Genomic DNA, 17,981 nt, shown 5'->3' with positions numbered 1-17,981 from the left:
CCAGAGTGTTTGTATATGTGCACGTGTGGCCAGGATTGTGTCTCAATATATAGGCCAAGTCAGACATACTGCTGTTTTCCACAGGATTGCAATGGTTAGAGATAAGTACTGAGGGATGAAAAAGGAATGGAGAGGGAAGAGACAGAATTCCCTAATGCAGGGGTCCCCAATGCGGTGCCCATGGACGCCATGGCACCCGCGGGGGCATCTAAATGCGCCCGCGTCCTGGCCGGCGGTGGAGCATCCACTGAAATGCCGCCGAATTTCTGCGGCGTTTCGGCGGCGACGCCTCTCGATGACATCACTTGCCGCCGACAAGCGACGTAATTGAGAGGCATCGCTGCCAAAATGCCACAGAAATTCGACGGCATTTCGGCGGGTGCTCCACCGCCGCCACAGTTCTTTGTCTGGCACCCGCCAGATGAAAAGGTTGGGGACCACTGCCCTATTGCTTTGTTCTGTTTGCTAATAAACACACTTTGGTTTTAAGAAGAATGTTCTGTCACTGGCTCCTGAAGTGCAGGTGACAAAACCCAGTTGGACCTGCTGGGTAATGATGGTTGACGTATAGGCTACTGAAGCCCAGAGCCCAGTCTAAGAATGGTGTAATTGTGAAATTCCACCCTAAGACAGGTAAGAGCATGAGGCCTGGCACCTGAGGGTGTGCTCTCAGAGACCAAAAATGGGAGAGAGGTGCAGCTAGCTCTATAATCATGACAAATCCCAAATAAGCTCAAACACTCCTACAGCATTTGAATTTTCCTTTGGAGATCTCTCTTTTAATACTGACCAAGCCCAACTCTGTTATGGTTTACTCCTGGGGGAATTTCTGCATCACTGCGCATGCACAGAATTCATGTCCCCTGCATTTCCCCGCCCCCCTGCAGAAAATACATTCTGCTGGAGAGAAGCTGCAGTTATGCCTTTAGCCCACCAGGTGCCAGAATATAGGGCAGCCAGCTCATTGGCCAGAGCAGTCGGCAGCCGATAGCAAGGAAGAGAGGCTGCAGTCCTCATAGCCCCTGCCCCCGGCACCAGGTGAGGAGGCATGGGATATGGGGAGGGAACAGAGTGAGGCACACAGTTCTGCTGGAGGGTTACATACACTGGGGCTCAGAAGGGCTGGTGGGGGGCTGAATGGGAGTGGGGGTGCAGGGCCACATAGGGACAAGGGTAGCTGGGACACATGGGAACAGGGCAGAGGGTGAATAAGGTCAGGGATTTGCTGAGTGGGGGTGCAGGGACACTTGGGGAAAAGGGTAGAGAAGGGGTGCAGGGACATGCAGACAGGGGCAGATGTGCCTGACTGAATGAGAGAAGCTAGGAGTCAGCCATGGTCTGCATGGAGTGGTCCCCAACTCCCTAACAATCCCTCTCCTGCAAAAAAAAAAAAAATAAACAACCACCTTGTTTCATACTTCTCCCACCCACACCCAACAACCCTCCAGGTTCACTCCAGGGCTCCTACCCAGCAATTACTCCTCTCTACCTCAGCTCCTCTATTACCCCTGACTCCCTCTAGCCATTGCACTGCTTCTGTGGGGTGCAAAAATACATTTTGTATTGTAGTTTAAATAAATTATTACTCAAAATTCTGTATTAATATGCCTAATAAGGAATCTATTTGACAAAAAACATTTCCTGAATTTTTTTTGTCGTCTGTATTGTTACAGATATACTTGTTCACAGGTATCTTTGAATTATTTTGGTAATTTATTTCAACTGGTGTGATAATATTGTGTTGTTTTGATAAATAATATATGCAAAATTTTAAAAATATTGTCCACAGAGTTTTTATTTTTTTGGCACGGAATTCCCCCTGGAGTAATAGCTGCAATACAGGAGAAGTGAAAGCATCTACCTAATATACAGCATATTCTAACTGATTCCTAACTGACAAAGACTGATAAGTGCTTTGCAATTCTTCAGAATTGCAAATGGCATAAAAATGTGTAATTGTCAACATTAAATTCCTTGAAGATCCTGGGGGTATGTCCAGTGTCAACCACTGATCTTACACATGTACCTTTGGTAAATTTTATCATTGCTTTATTCTAGGTCACTTATCAAGATATTAAACACCACCATGTCTAACAGCAGCCCTTGAGGAATTCCAGTGGCTTTCTGAGTTCAACTGTACTACACAATCAATTAGAGCTGGGCACATTTTTTGGCTCAAACTTTTTTTGGGGGGTGAAAAATGAAGATTCAGTAATACTGAAACAGGAGATCACAGTCAAGCTGGAAAGGCATATCGAGTGTGGTCCCGCAGGGATTGGTCCTGGTCTGGTTCTGTTCAATATCTTCACCAATGATTTAGATAGATAATGTCATAGAGAGTACACTTATAAAGTTTGAGGACAATACTAAGCTGGGAGGGGTTGGGTGCTTAGGAGGACAGGATTAAAATTCAAAATGATCTGGATAAACTGGAGAAATGGCCTGAAGTAAATAGGATGAAATTCCATAAGGACAATGAAAAGTATTCCACTTAGGAAGGAACAATTTGTTGCACACATACAAAATGGGAAATGACTGTCTAGGAAGGAGTACTGCAGAAAGATCTAGGGGCTATAGTGAATCACAAGCTAAATATGGGTCAACAGTGTAACACTGTTGAAAAAACAGTGAACTCCATTCTGGGATATATTAGCCAAGACACAAGTAGTAATTTTTCTGATCTACTCCACGTTGATAAGGTCTCAGCTGGAGTAGCGTGTCCTGTCCCGGGTACCACATTTCAGGAAAGATTAGAGAAAGGCCAGAGAAGAGCAACAAAAATGATTAAAGGTCTAGAAAACCTGACCTATGAGGAAAGATTGAAAAAATTGGGTTTGTTTAGTCTGGAGAAGAGAAGACAGACATAATAGTTTTCAAGTACATAAAAATGTGTTACAAGGAGGATGGTGAAAAATTGTTCTTGTTAACCTCTGAGGATAGGACAAGAAGCAATGGGCTGGAATTGAAGCAAAGGTGGTGTAAGTTGGATATTAGGAAAACCCTCCCAACTGTAAGGGTAGTTAAGCACTGGAATAAATTGCCTAGGGAGGTTGTGGATTCGCCGTCATTGAAGAACAGGTTGGACAAACACCTGTCAGGAATAGTATGGTTATTACATAGTCCTGCGTGGAGTGAAGGGGGCTGGACTAGATGATCTACTGAGGTCCCTCCCAGTCCTATACATCTATGACTCTATGAAATGTTTTGTGAATTGCATCCATTTTGACAATTGTTCATGTAAAAAAAAATTCCAAAACAGTCAAAATGAAAAACCAATTATTTTCTAAAGAAAATATTTTTATTTTTTGGTTCAAAATGACTATTTATTTGAAAATGTAATGTAAATGTATTAAAAATATTAAAACACTCAATCTAATGAAACATTTTTGTTCAACCAGAAATTATATTTAAAAAAAAAAATTCAAGTAGCTGAAAATTTAAAAAAAAACAACAAAACATTGGTTTTGGTTAGACCCAAAACAATTTTCCCCATCCCCCCCGTTATTTGGAATTGCCAGTAAAGCGAAAAATGTGTTCTACATATAGCTCTACATTCAATTGCTTCATTGGATTAGAGTAATCTCTAACAATTTGCAAAAAATATGGATAGCAAATATTTGCATATAACTATCTAGGATCCTCTCTCATTCACCACAGCACAGACTTGCAAAGGGTTAAAAAAGAAATGGGCTTGGAGTTAAAGCAGTGGGCTGGAAATCAGGATGTCAAAGTTCAATTCCCAGTTCTTTCACCAAATTCCTTGGTGACATTTGTCAAGTCATTTAAGCTCCTTTGTATAAAATATTCAAAAGGTCCCTGAGTCACTTGGGCACTAATTCCTATTTTCACAAGTGGCTGAGGAGCCTAAATCTCATTGAGTCAAATTTTGCCCTCTGTGCCTGAACTCATCTATGAAATGGGTATAATACTCCTCTGCCTCACAGGGCCGTATCCACCATGTCACACAACTTTTTAATCACATCTCTCAATTTTACTTTTTGAAAAAATAATAAAATGCACAATTATTGTATCTACTATATTTCCACCGGAAATGTTATTACTAAAAGAAGGGAAATGATTAGATTGCATGGCAAATTATTAATATGCATAATGTATTATTTATCTGACATCAGTCAAAATATCTTTGCTGCTCCACAGTAACAAACGCAGATTAAATAGCTAAAATCGTAAGAGGCTATGACAACAAGGAAGTCACATTAGCATAAAATCCATACACAAGAACCAGTGTGCCATACTGAAAGATGTAAAAGAAAATGTTACTATTTTAGTATTTTGAATGTCTTTGTTTAGTACACCTCTACCCCGATATAACAGGACCTGATATAACATGAATTCGGATATAATGCGGTAAAGCAGTGCTCCGCTGAGGGGGTGGCGGGGCTGCACACGCCAGTGGATCAAAGCAAGTTCGATATAATGCGGTTTCACCTATAACGCGGTAAAATGTTTTGGCTCCCGAGGACAGCGTTATATCCGGGTAGAGGTGTAGTTTGAAATTCCACAGTTCATTCTAGGGAGAACATTCCACAGACCTTGGGCTGCAGAGGTAGACTGGGCTAGTGGCTCGCCTATCTTGTAAGTCTGCTGCATCGATCACCATCTCCAAAGGCACCAAGGACTCGCTATCAGGTAACTCTCTTGGACCAGTCCATGAAGAGGTTTAAGAGTTCAATCCAAAATCTAATTCAGTGTGTACTGACAGAGGTCACCAGCAGAGCAAACACAGCTGCAGGTACGCAAAAGGCTCTCTTGCATATATTAAAGTAATTAAGTGCAATCATTAATGCCCTAGCTCAGGGGTGGGCAACCTGTGGCTCCAGAGATGCATGTGGCTTTTTGGCTGCCCGCTTGTGGGCAGCTGTTTTCTGAGGGGTGCAAGGTACAGGCTCTGGCTAGGAGGCGCTTATCACAGGTGGCTCCCGGCCGGTGACACAGCAGGGCTCTGGCCCCATGCCGCTCCCGGAAGCGGCTGGCTGCTGGCATGTCTCTGCATGCCCCTTGGGAGGAGGGGGGGCAGCAGGTCTCTGTGTGTTTCCCGCCCCCGCAAGCAGTGTCCCCATAGCTCCCATTGGCCAGGAACCAATGTGAGGACAGTGCTGGGGGCAGGGGCAGCGCTCAGAGATGCCTCCCCACTCGCCAGGGCCACACAGAGACGTGCCAGCAGCCAGCCGCTTCCGGGAGCGGCGTGGGGCCACAGCATGGAGGCGGGCAGTCTGCCTGAGCCCTGCAGCGCCGCCAGCTGAGAGCTGCCTGTGGTAAGTGCCTCCTGGCCAGAGCCTGCACCTCACACCCACTCCCACACCCCAGCCCCTTGCCCCAGGTCAGAACCCCCTCCTGCACCCAAACTCCCTCACAGACCCCACACCCTCTCCTGTTTATATTCAAATGGCAGAAGTCGCATTAAAAGTATTGGTGAGTAGCAATAACTGTAATATGTTCAATTATTATTAGTTGATAAATTCTAACTCTACAAGTAGCTTTGCGTGTGATGGTCAAAGACAAAAACAAAAAAAATGGCTCTTCTTTGAAAGGTTGCCGACCCCTGCCTTACCTATTCACCTCCCCAAGAGAGGGCTTACATCTGGATAAAAATCATGAGAAAAATGAGTTTGATAGTCTCAATGGGGCCTTAATGCCTTAGCACAAGGAAGTGGATTTTCCCTGCTGTCACGTATGCTTTGCAGACCACCAGGGACACATTAAATGAACGGACAAATAAATAACTACATCAAAAATGCCCACAGCATTCATCACAGCTGACAGGCCCTATGCATGCCAGTGCTGAAGCAGAAGTTGTGTTTGAAAGCACGGAGAAGCCTGCTCAGCACTTGAGTGCATTGGAACTGGTTGTACAGAAGCCAGTGCTCACACCATTCACATTCGGAGGAGACAAAAGAAGGTTATGGTGCCAGTCTGGGACTCAGGAGGTCCAGGTTCAATTCCCTGCTTTCCCAGAGACTTCCTGGGGGATCTTTAGCAAGTCACTTAGTCTCTCTGTGCCTCATCTCTCCCTCAGTAAAATGGGGATAATAGCACTTCCATACTTCACAGGTTAAACATATTAAAAACAGTGAGGTGCACAGATGCTATGTTAATATGGGCCATATTAATACTGGACAGAAAAGGCTCACGAGCACTTAAGTTTATAATCTTCAACAGGAAATAGAAGGTGAGATTAGTAACTAGTACCTGGGTTTGTAAAGACCTTCCTCATTCATGACTATAAATCTAGGTGATTTTTTAGATAACATAAATTATGGCACTGCCAAATGTAATTTGCCTCAGAGAGCAAACATTAGGATGATGACTATTTAGTGATTATTTTAAAATGATCAAACAACAATAATGAGCAAAGTACAGCCTGCAGCTGCCTGGGGAATGCTTTCTTTATGCATTATTTCCTATATTGTTGCTTTTTTATTTTTAGTATGTACAGTTGTATAGGATTTGGACTTATCTGGCATCGGCCACTGTTGGAAGACAGGATACTGGCTAGATGGACCTTTGGTCTGACCCAGTATGGCTGTTCTTATGTTTCAAATATAGGTTCTTTCTTTTGGGTTACATAGCCACCAGCTGCATCGACAAATCAAGCAACAGGATGAAGATAAGGAACGGAACAGTTAGGGTGAATAAAAAAAAATTCCCTGTGAGATCTAGAATAGTTTCATAAGGGAAGTGGTGCATTTGGATTATTTCAAACTGGACAAAGCAGAAGTACAATGAACTGCTGGGAATAATCCACAATGGTAAGGGGGTAGAAGGACTATGGCATTAAAGGTCATTATTACCCATTTCTAATTTCCATGATTCTGTGAAATTAGTGAAAACATGGATTTCTATTTTTTTATGTTGTTTCATTATTTCAAGAAATCCTCCAAAATCTGGAGTGAATCATGCAAAACGTTTTAAGAACTTCTACTCAAAAATGTCCCAACAAGACCTGCTTAATTTTTTTTGGTAAGTAGTTCCAAAACAAACAAACTGAAAACACATGCACTTGAGTAAGAACAAAAAAACCACAACAGATCTTTAAACAGTTTGCAAAACACTACACACATACATGCTTCATTTCACACACAGAAGAAAACAGAATTTATTCATAGGAAGAGCTCAAATATTATTGGAAAACCGCTAGTGAGAGGCAAACTTCATAAAAGACCTGATTCACAGTCCAATGAGCTCAATGGAAAGACTCCCGTTGACTTATATGGACTACTGATCAGGCCCAAGTTCAAGTAAGTGCTCAAACTTTTGGATACTTATCCAAAATACTTTATCTGAACTGACTGGGTTTTCAATACTAGCCTGGAAATATTACGAGACTAGTTTCACAAGACATGCTCAGGTATCCCTAGTCAGGCCAGAAATAGCATAAAAGGCTGCACCTTCTTTTGTGTGATGTATGTGGACAGCACCTAGCAGCAGAGCTTTGATTAGGGCCTCTAGATGCCTCTACAATACAAACACTGAACAATAATAGATGAGCATTTATATTTTGAACTGGAAACTAGAAATGCAATGGTGCAAGGAAATGAATGATGGGGAACCAGGTTAACCACAGAAAGTTTCAGTTGAAGTTTGGTTTGCATTTTGGATCAAAGTTTGGTTCAGGGGCCGGGTTGGGAATTCTGCTTTATCTTAACTGGCATGCCCATCTCTAGAACCAACACGGTAGAAAGAAAAAAACAAGCTCTCAAAAAACATGATATCTCCAGCTAAATGAGAGCCGTTGGCCTGTTACGACAGTGTAAAAAAATGTATTTGGCCCTTATCCTGCAAAACCTTATTCACATGAGTAATTATATGGATGTAAAGAACCCTTGTAATTTACCATTGCAGTATTGATTGTGTTCCGTGTATATAACAAGCCGATAAAAATATTTCAATATACCATTATGTAAAAGAAAAACAAAATTACGCCGAAAGCTTTGAGACAAGCATCAGGGCAAATTTTTCTGTTGGTGCTCTCGGGCTATCGTTGAGAAATGATTGCTCCATAAATTCAATCTGCAAACACATGATTCCATGGCACCCACAGAACCACACAGGGGTCTACACCTATTCACTTATAAATGCCAAAACTGTGAGAATTAGCTATTACAGACTAATAGATATACATACAACACGCAAAAAGGACAGAAACTAAAGGATACACTAAAATTCACTCTCTGAGAAGGAATTAAGTTAACCCTACCTTAAATAATTCAAACTCCTTCTTTGGCATCAACAGCTATCAACATATGAAAGGTATTTGCAATTAAAATAAAATGTACAACATACGTATTAGGGTACAAATATTTGATGTCTGTCAATCAGAAAACAGAAACAGAAGATTCAAAGGAAAAGATTTGACCTATTACAAATTCTATCAATTTTATTTTTATTTTAGACTCTACATAACAGAGAAATAAAATTCAACTTATATAGAGCAACAGGAATTTTGACATTGCCGTAGAATTTACAGATTTCTGTTATTGTTCCAAGTCCTGCTTTGAACCACCTTACCCTACTCCATCATTAAAAATATAAATAGATTTTTTTCAAAGGAACAAAGGATACCTGTATGGTGTGACTGTATGCAGGTTCAGAATGTCCTAAACCAGGTTCCTGAGGTCGCAGTGGATCCAAGATGTTATTTGGCACAAACCCTGCAAGGCCACTTTTATTTTGAACTTTCCACCATTGTTTTCTGTCATCGAGGATCTGAAAACATTTGATACAATGATAAGTCATGTTAAAAGGTTGAATGACATTTATATCAGGCTTGTTTTTTGGCTTGTGCTGCAACACTTAAAGCAAAGCCCTGTTGTTGCCAGGATGTGGTCCAGCAACTGTCAATTGTTCAGTCATATTTAGTTCCTTACTCATCATATGCCTTTGCTTCCTCCCCACTTTCCATGATTCCTATTTACTTTTTTATTATATTGATTGCAATCACTGGAGGGAGGGCACACATTTTCTACTGCCGTCTCCAATTGTGTCCGTCTCAGGTCAACCTGATTCATGACATTAAAAAATTAATCTGTACACCAGATTTTGCTTAGGACAGAACATCACAGAGGTGCACAAACTGTTTGGTGACCTCTACACTGACATAATAAGAACTAACCTAACCAAACCAAATCTTAGATGCATCCCAGTCAACAGACAGGGAGTGACCCAAACATAGTCAACAAACATTATCTGAAATCTTCCCAGTTCGCTGATTCATTAATATAGAAATACGTTGTTTACTGCCTCTAAACAGTCTGTGTTTCTAATGCACGTCTGACCAGTAATCATACAAGAAAAAGGACATTGAAGGTTTTTTTTTAATCTCATCTATAATTGATCTTTAAGATTTAATAGCGGGCAAGTGCATTTTTAATGTAATTCACTTGCTTCCTCCAGTTCACCCACTCATTCTGAGCTAACTAGAAGATTTTTTTTGTCTCTTTTTTGGTTTTATTTGGGGGTGTGGTGATTGTATTTATGGAATGTTGGGTGCTGGGTAATTGGGGATTTCTGGTGGCCGGTATGGGAATTTACTGAATTATGCTGCCTTTTATTAATTAAGTTAAGCTTGAGATATATTATCCCTCATGCTCAATTCAGATAAAGAATTATTCTAATCTCCACAGGAGACAATAAATAAGACTTCCCACCAGTACAGAAATCAAATGCTTCCAACACAGTCAATAGTCGAGAACACTTTAGAAATACAAATAATTGATTATAGTGCCAAGACACAGCTCTTATTGATGCCTCAAAGGAACCATTGCAGACTCCCCCTTTGTATCATTATAATTAATATTTATATTTAGTAGCATTTAGAGGTTTAACTCAGGATTCAGGTGCCAATGTAGCTGGCACTATACTTACAGATATAAATACACAGTTCCTCCCCCAAAGATCTTATAGCCTAACCAGTGATCTATGAAGGCAGAAGGGAGTAAGACATAAATAAAAAAAGAATATATTTGATTAAGTAAAATTTTTTTTAAATTATATATTATGAAGTACCAACCATCTCTTTCTGTCCCTCAGTAGCTGCAGTTATACTTGAAGCTAGGGGTGTGATTCCCAGCTTGAATGGACACACTCATGCTAGCTCTCGCTGAGTTCGTGTGCGAACAACAGTAGCATAGTCACGGCAGCACAGGCATCCTCAAGTGGTGGCATGGGCTCGCTGTCCTGAGTACTGGTAGGTTTGTACTTGGGTGGCTAGCCCATGCTGCTGTCCATGCTACTGGGGCTACACCACTGTTTGTGAACTTGCACATGTAGGGTCTACTCGAACTGGGAATCACACATCCCAGCTCCAAGTGTAGACATAGCCCATAAGGGCTTGGTTTCTTTGAGGCACTTTAGCAGAGGTGAGATGTGGAAGAGGAAAAAAAGAGGAGTGATCTTACAGATCAGTTCAGATGGGGCATTCCCTGTGTAAGGGGCATAGTGGAAGTAAGCAGAGAGATATGTGTGAAAAGATGAGACACCCTTAAAGGTGAACGTATGCATTCTAAACTGCTGGCCAAGGATATTAATAACCCAAAGGTATCATGACATTTTGGAAAGGTAAATAGTTGGGGAGACAGCATTGCTTCAAGAATAGGGAACTGGGCTGGTAGTCAGAGGACCCAGGTCTGACTCTGCCACTGCTATGCAAGAACTCAGGCAAGAACTTTATCTCTCTGTGCCTCTGTTTCTCCTCCCCACCCCCCACCCCTTTTGACTGGCTTGTCTATTTAAATTGTAATCTCTCCAAGGGAGAGACTGTCCCTTGCTATGTGTATGAACAATGACTGGAAGGATGGGGTCTCTAGGCTTTCTTGTTATACAAAGATTATTAGTATTAAAATTCATATTGCAGAAGGCTGTGAAATCCCAATCAACTATTAAAGAAGATGAGGTCTATAGCAACAAGTGATAGGTCAGCATGGAATCCCCATGCATCTTGACTAAGATACAAGACAAAATAATTGAACTTTCCATATTCCTACAGAAGAATTCAGATGAGCATGTCAGGAGTCATCACCCAAAACGTTCACATTGCCCACATAGAGGATGCCATCAGTTCTGGGAAGTATTAGAAATTTCATTTCTGTGTACTACATTACCTCTAAAATATCATCCTTCAAGACAGAAAGTTCACTGTGGTTTCTTGCCACAAAGTCATACTTGGATTTGGCATATCTCTTGGGCTGTGCCTTACTGTGTGCTTCATAATTTCTACAAAGCAAACAACCCAACCATTATTCTGCTAGACTTTCAAGAGAAGCAAGCAATTCAAAAAATAAAACATTTAAGCAAGCTGTATACTGCTAATCTATTTTAGGGCACTTCACTGCCATAGAATTTACCAAAGCACAGTATAATCACCCACTACAACATTAAAGAGCCAGCAAAAGACAAAAAGTATTAATTGAGTTTCATAGACCTCAAGAGTTGGTAACAATGGTTAGCTCAGAGCTTGCAGTAAGTACTGTAATAATTTAGAGCTTAGCAGATGTCATTGCATTAAGGTAAATCAAATGCATGCATCAGATTTATAGCTGTATTCCTGTAAAAGATTATACTGGATTTAATAGTCTTGTGTAATAAAGCAAACTGATATATTGGGAAAGGTTTACAATTTGTAGTAATTTACAAAGCATCTTACTTGCTTAGAGAGAGACTGCACTCTCTAGAGTGCGTCACAATTTACATTTCAAATCAATTGTTTGTAATGTCTCAATGACTGCAGACAGAATGAATGATTTTCAGCATTAAACCCAATCAAACTAAATTGCCAATGTCAAAAATACTTGTCCACCACAGGTAAATTTCCTAATTTGTCCATAAGGCTCCACGTAAACTAATACCTCAAGCGATAATTTAAAATGTCTTATGAGCAGTTAAAGGTAAGGTTCATATAAAACTTAGTGTGATGAAGAATATAGAGTACAGCACTCTCGTTCCATGAGGAAAGATCTGTTCCAATTCCTTTTGGAAAGTGAGCTAGTGGCTTCTCAGCTGTACAACCAAGTCTTTGAGGTCAAAAGCCCTCCCTCCCCCCAAAAGCTTCTAAAAGAAACAAAAGCAATATGCACCTAAAGCAAATGACATGCACATCAAAACCACCACATAGAAGAGTTCATGAACTAGTGGATAATGTAAACGGTAAACAAATAATGACTTTGAAATGCTGGACATAACGTCACACCATGGAGAGGTGAATGAATTTTTGCTGTTGGCGGTTCACTGATTGTAACTACTGATCCCAAGTATGTCCTTGAGTACTCCAGTAGTTACCTAGCTATTTTTGGCTGTGGAGAACTGTCTCACTTTACTTGAAGAGCAGAACAAAGGCATAGTCATATTTAGATTGTAAATCTATATATAGGTTTGAAAGAAAAAACAATACACTGAAAGCAATTAGCACATGTAAGGGAGGAAAGGAAAACATGATATGAACAACGTTCATACCCATAACCATAATTTAGTCACTACAATGTCAAAGGAGAGGATAGCTATCCCAGTTTTGCCTATTTTGTACTCACTTTTAAACCACCTTATTGGTTTACGCAGTTTCTGATTGCCTTCTTGCCATTTCAATGCATGACTAATGCCCTCCTGATGGTCCTTACACATTTTTGTGCTGCCTTTTCAAACTCATCCCACTGTCTGCAGTTTCTAACCCTCGCTTCAATTACTCCCCCAATAGAAAAAAAATCCAGGTGGGATTTTCAAAAGCTTTCAGTACAGCTTTAACTCTGCTCAGTGGTAAATTTTCTAGAGCAGAGGGAGGCCAGTGAAAATCCCACCTTTCAAATCCAGCTCCAGGATCCTCCCAGTCTACTTATGCTTGATTATTCTCTGTGAAACCTGCCCACCACACATGCACCTTCACTGCTGCTCCACCACATTACCAATTAGATACGATGTAGTTATAATCAACTTGCACTTTCCTATGTAGACTGCAACTGGTTGCAAGGCTTTCTGAGCCACTATGTTACGAATGTTGGTGCAAAAAAAAAAAAAAAAAAGCTCATTTTTTGCACCACCATTTGTAACATAGTATCTCAGAAAGCACAATCAAGCACAAGTAGACTGGGAGGCTCCTGGAGCTGGATTTACATGTATTCTGAAACACCACACAACTTCATTAGAAAGCATATTCCCTAGTCCTCCTGTGTCAGAGTGATGATATAAACCATGCATCCCAGGTGTCCATTACTGATACACTGTGAGATCAAAAGTCAACTACCTTCCACCACCCAAGAAGTGCGCGTCAGTAGCCTCCCATTGCACACTCTAGCCCGTTAGTGAATGGCTCATTCAATTTAAGTGTCCTTCTCCCTTTCTCTCTCTCTCTCTCTCTCCCCCCTTTTTTTTTTAAATAGGGGATTACATGGAACCCTTCTTTGTCAAAGAAGTTTATAGCAGCAGTTTGTGGTCTAGCAGCCACTATCAACTCACCTTCCATTACAAAAACTATCTTTGGAGCGTTGAAAAATTACCAATTTAGCTTCTATCAATAAAAAGCGAGTTAAAAGTGGCTGAGGATATGCATCCTGCAACTGAAATGGGCAGTTTGTTTTCTTCTTCCCCAGGTCACCCTTCCCCCTTCCACTTAAGCTCTCCCATCTCTCCACAATTGCTTCCACACAATTTTGAAATCAGCTAGTTAACACAACAGTTGTAAGGACTTTGCTGGCCTTCCCCTCCCCGCCTCCCATATAGCTAAGACCTTGTCTACACAGGAAAATGGTATCAACTATATCAGTATAGTTGTACCAGTACAATCTCCCTGTGTGGGCACTTTTATTTTGGAGAAGATTGACTTTTTTCAGTTTAGCTTAAACCTCTTCCCAAGTAACATGAGCTAAACCAAAAGTAATGCACTTTTGTAGAGGAATGAGTGTTTACATTGGACCAGTATAACTATATTTGTTTAAATTTACACCTTCACTTCTACCAGTATAACCTTCCCATACAGACACAGCCCAACTAGAGAACCCATCACATATCCAAGGTACTGATTCAGTGGATCTGATCATAATCTACTCAGACAAAGCTGAAGGGATGCGAAGGGAATAGCTCCTTTGTGCAAAAACACTCCCTTGCACTGTGCTTGGTCACCACTTGTTACAATTTCAGAGCTGTATGTGTAATTCCACAACGAGCACAGGGAAAAGAAAGATTTGATTCCTATTCTAAACATGGGTGTTAAGAATCAAAACTAGGAGTGGGGTGGGGGAGTAACAAAAAATTCCAAGAAATGGCAAAGCAATTCTTTGTATTTCCAAACAGAGTAAATGGCATTCTACATTTGGAAACAAACCAGAAATATGGTTTGTTCAGTCCATGTTAAAAGATCCTGTGTTCTGATTCAGTCTGATAATGCTCAGATTTCCACTTCCATTAATTTATTGCTTTTGACAGAAGCACCCATTTAACAGTGTGTACAAAGAGGACTTTAAATGGGTGCTCGTGCAGAGAGTACTCTAAAGGAGCTTTATATAATCAGCATTAAACAAAGCCAAGCCAGGGAGGACTGTCTCCTTTTGGAAATGACGCACTCTCTCGACATAGAAATAGAAGAATAAACAGAGACACCTCCACCCCAATAGCGATAAATTGGGACAGTTATCCACAGCTCTATACACGATGTCCATTCAATGTTACCTATCTACATGTCGGCTAACAGTTTGTTTAAAGGCAGCAACAGCTGCCCCCTGGTCCAGCAGAGGCCCTCTTTTGTAAACTGTGTTACTGAATGCATACCCATCAGATGGAGGATAGTCTGGGACACTGGGGTGCTGGAAGACAGAAAACAAAAGGGATTAACGTCATACACAAAGACAGCCGTAGTTATTGAACTGATTACAGCAACGTCATCTGACACCTGTAAGTTCTCTGTCAGCATTCACATTCCCTTGTTCTCTGGCATTTGTTATTCTGCTATGAAAATTTTATTATTTGTGCATTTTAATACATGAACAAAGAAATCAGAAGCACAAGAATAAAGAATTTGCATCCCTAACTCAACCTATTGCATGAATAGTGCAGCTGATATTCTTCATCAAGACCGTTCTTTGGGGGTAAAATCCACATTATCACTTAAACATCCCTACAGCAGCTGAATTTTATAAACAGTGACTGGATATATCTTAACAAAACCACCACATCAGGCTTTAAGCCTTGTTTCTGGTTGCAGACATTCTAACTCAGATAAACTACACACAGTGCTGAGTATGTGTATGGAATAAGAGCTACTCAGTAACATTACTTTATTTTAGGAGTATACAATCTTATTCTCCAAGGCCCTAGTTCTGCCACCCTTACATTGAGTAATACCTTGCTCTGCAAGTATCCTAATGAAGCCAGTGGAGCTGTGTAGACAGAAAGGTACTACTCAACGGGAATAGGGGTGGCAGTTTCAGGATTTAAATAAATCATAATTTAATGTGAATGTGTCAACAGCACATAGAAATATTAAAATCTTTGTTGAAGATTGAAAAGTACACTTGGAGGGCCTAGAAGGTCTTCTTGAATGGCTGCCACTGTATACATGCCAATAACCCACTGCACAATATGCAATGACAATATTTTAATGTTGTTAATATAATTATACCACCACCCAGTTCCAAAAAGCAGAGCTATAGGCTAAGGAGTTAATTTCTGGGGCAGTTCAAGCCACTTATTCTAGGCCTCCCTTCCTCCCGCTATCATCAAAACATAGGGTAAAATAATATGGCACTGATAAAGTAGCAGAGTCTAGTGAACTGAGTACAGACTCGTGAACCAGGAGCTGGCAAAAATCTGAGCCTGGCTCTGATTGTTACTTATTGGGTGACTTTGGGCAAATCACATACCCTGTCTGTGCCTCAGTTTTGTGCTTCTGATAAATGCCTCACAATACCCCTCTGAAGTAGGTAAGTATTATCATCACCAAAATTAGAAAACGTCTGTGGCGTAACAGCAATATTACAACCTTCTAGAAACACCATCAAGTGTTCCATAGCTTATAGTATGTATGCAAGAAACAACTGCGAAGGAGTAAGTCACCTTAGTTCACACACACAATTATTTGCATTGTGGTGGCCCCCATGGATTCCAATCAAGACTGGCTCCCCTCTGTGCTCCATGCTACATAAAGGCAGAGGAAAACTGTCCCTGCCCCCAAAAGCTCATAATCCAAGGAAAAGAGCCTAACAGCACAGCTACAATCATAAGCAAATCTACAGTGTTTTCATCATAGTTTCTCCTTTGAAATAATTATTGTTGAACTGACTGCACATGCAACCCCTTCAATGGAAACACAGTGTATACAATTGTATCTTAAAATTCAGGATTGGGAAATGTTCTCATGAATCAATCTCTGATCTACGTTGCTAGACACCAGATCAATCCCTAGTTGTAAAGGTAAGGAACCGTAACCATGGGAGCAGCAAGCATATCATTATTTAACACAGGGTAGTATTTCTTTTTGAAAAAGGATGCCCTGTAGGAAGGGAGGGACGCCAGGAGGACGAGGTTGAGGTGTGTTATGCTGGTACCTGACTGACACTGGATCACAGTGTCAGTGATTGTTAATGGGATCGCTTGTCACGAAAAGGGGGAAATCTCACATACTGCCTCAATTACCAGCTGACTACCTAGTAAGAGTGACATAACATGAATAAAAATGGGTGCACTTCAGGGAGATACCAACAGAAAAATACACATTTTCACCATCATCTCTCATCTGATTTTGCACTTCAGCTATTGTCAAGTATAACCATACAGCAAAACAGATGACTGGTAATTAAGGCAGCATTTAGGTATCACCGTCTATACTGTCTTCATAGCATACACAAATAACATTTTGCCCTTCATACATCGTTCATCTGAGGACCCTAAAGCACTTCATAAATATTAAGTCTCACAACACCTCTGTGAGACAGGTATTCTGAGAGTGATGCTACCAGTGGGGAAGCCAAGTTATAGCAAGTTTAAATGATTTCCCCTAGACCACACAGTGATTCATGGCAGTCAGAAATCGAGGAGTCCTGCCTCAGTGCTGCAAGCTTCATTATAACAAAGTTTATTTCTTTTTTTTCTAATCAACCAAACAATTACCAATCAAGGCACCAAAACGTCATAGAAGTTTAAAGGAGTGCAATCAACTTAAAAAAAATCAGACTTCTATTTGGAATATTTTTTTAACTTAATACAACTACAAATGATACCTCTGATGATTATGACTAAAAGATTAGAAGACACCATTCTCTGTTTTCTCAGGTTGTTTATTTTGCACGTTCATACAGAAAACAAGGAGAGAAAAACATTAAATTAAAAAAGGAAAGTGTGATTTTAAAACAACAAAAAAACCACCAGAAGGACTCAAGGGCAGCTTAGGTATTGGGGAAATAGTCAGGCGGTGTTCAAAATAAGTGAATGGGAAACATGTATGACTTTTTCAGGAGTCTGTGTCATTTGGGATACTTCTTATCCTACCTTGTTCATCTCCCTGACTGTTCCCCTAGACATCCATACCTTTATATGGACATCTCTGCCACAAAAACATTTCCCAACAGACAATGTATCGGCATTTCTTAAGAAAGCAGTATTCATTTTAAATATATACAACAGACTTAAGGGCCTCAGAGACAGCAAAAGGATTGATTTAACCTATAAAGCCCTAAATTATAATGACATCTTTTTACATAAAGAAACCCTGAAAAATTCCAGGAAAGTGATGAAAAACAAACAAATGTTTGTTTTCTTGAAAACTCTTCATGCGAAATAAAGGACATTTCCCGACCACCTCTCAATTAAACATTGAGGGGCTCATGGTAGGGGACTCTCCCTAAAAGCCCTTTCACTCTGGAATAGGTGTCCATCCTTGGTTCCTCAGAGCTCAAATTTGCTAACTTTATGGATGGGCCCATCTGTTTATTAAGAGTTTGAAAGAGGACCAAGGGGATGGGAGTGGAGGGGTGTTCATGAGCCTG

The 17,981-nt window shown here is 40.7% G+C and overlaps 1 protein-coding gene across 10 annotated transcripts in view; it reads right to left on the bottom strand.

Moving 5' to 3' along the window:
• The window catches only part of EPS8 (epidermal growth factor receptor pathway substrate 8), a 205,869-nt gene that overhangs the window by 27,545 nt on the left and 160,343 nt on the right, over positions 1 to 17,981 (bottom strand). For all 10 annotated transcript variants that reach the window (XM_039545122.1, XM_039545152.1, XM_039545172.1 and 7 more), the window contains 3 exons: positions 14,770 to 14,804; positions 11,121 to 11,232; positions 8,584 to 8,727 (listed from right to left, as the gene is read on the bottom strand). In XM_039545122.1, the coding sequence (XP_039401056.1) occupies positions 8,584 to 8,727; positions 11,121 to 11,232; positions 14,770 to 14,804 (291 nt within the window). The remainder of the gene's footprint in view (positions 1 to 8,583; positions 8,728 to 11,120; positions 11,233 to 14,769; positions 14,805 to 17,981) is intronic.

Source organism: Mauremys reevesii, linkage group 1 (assembly GCF_016161935.1).
Source record: "Mauremys reevesii isolate NIE-2019 linkage group 1, ASM1616193v1, whole genome shotgun sequence".
NCBI lineage: Eukaryota > Metazoa > Chordata > Testudines > Geoemydidae > Mauremys > Mauremys reevesii.
The sequence above is the reverse complement of the archived record's forward strand: the minus strand, read 5'-3'. Positions and strand labels throughout refer to the sequence as shown.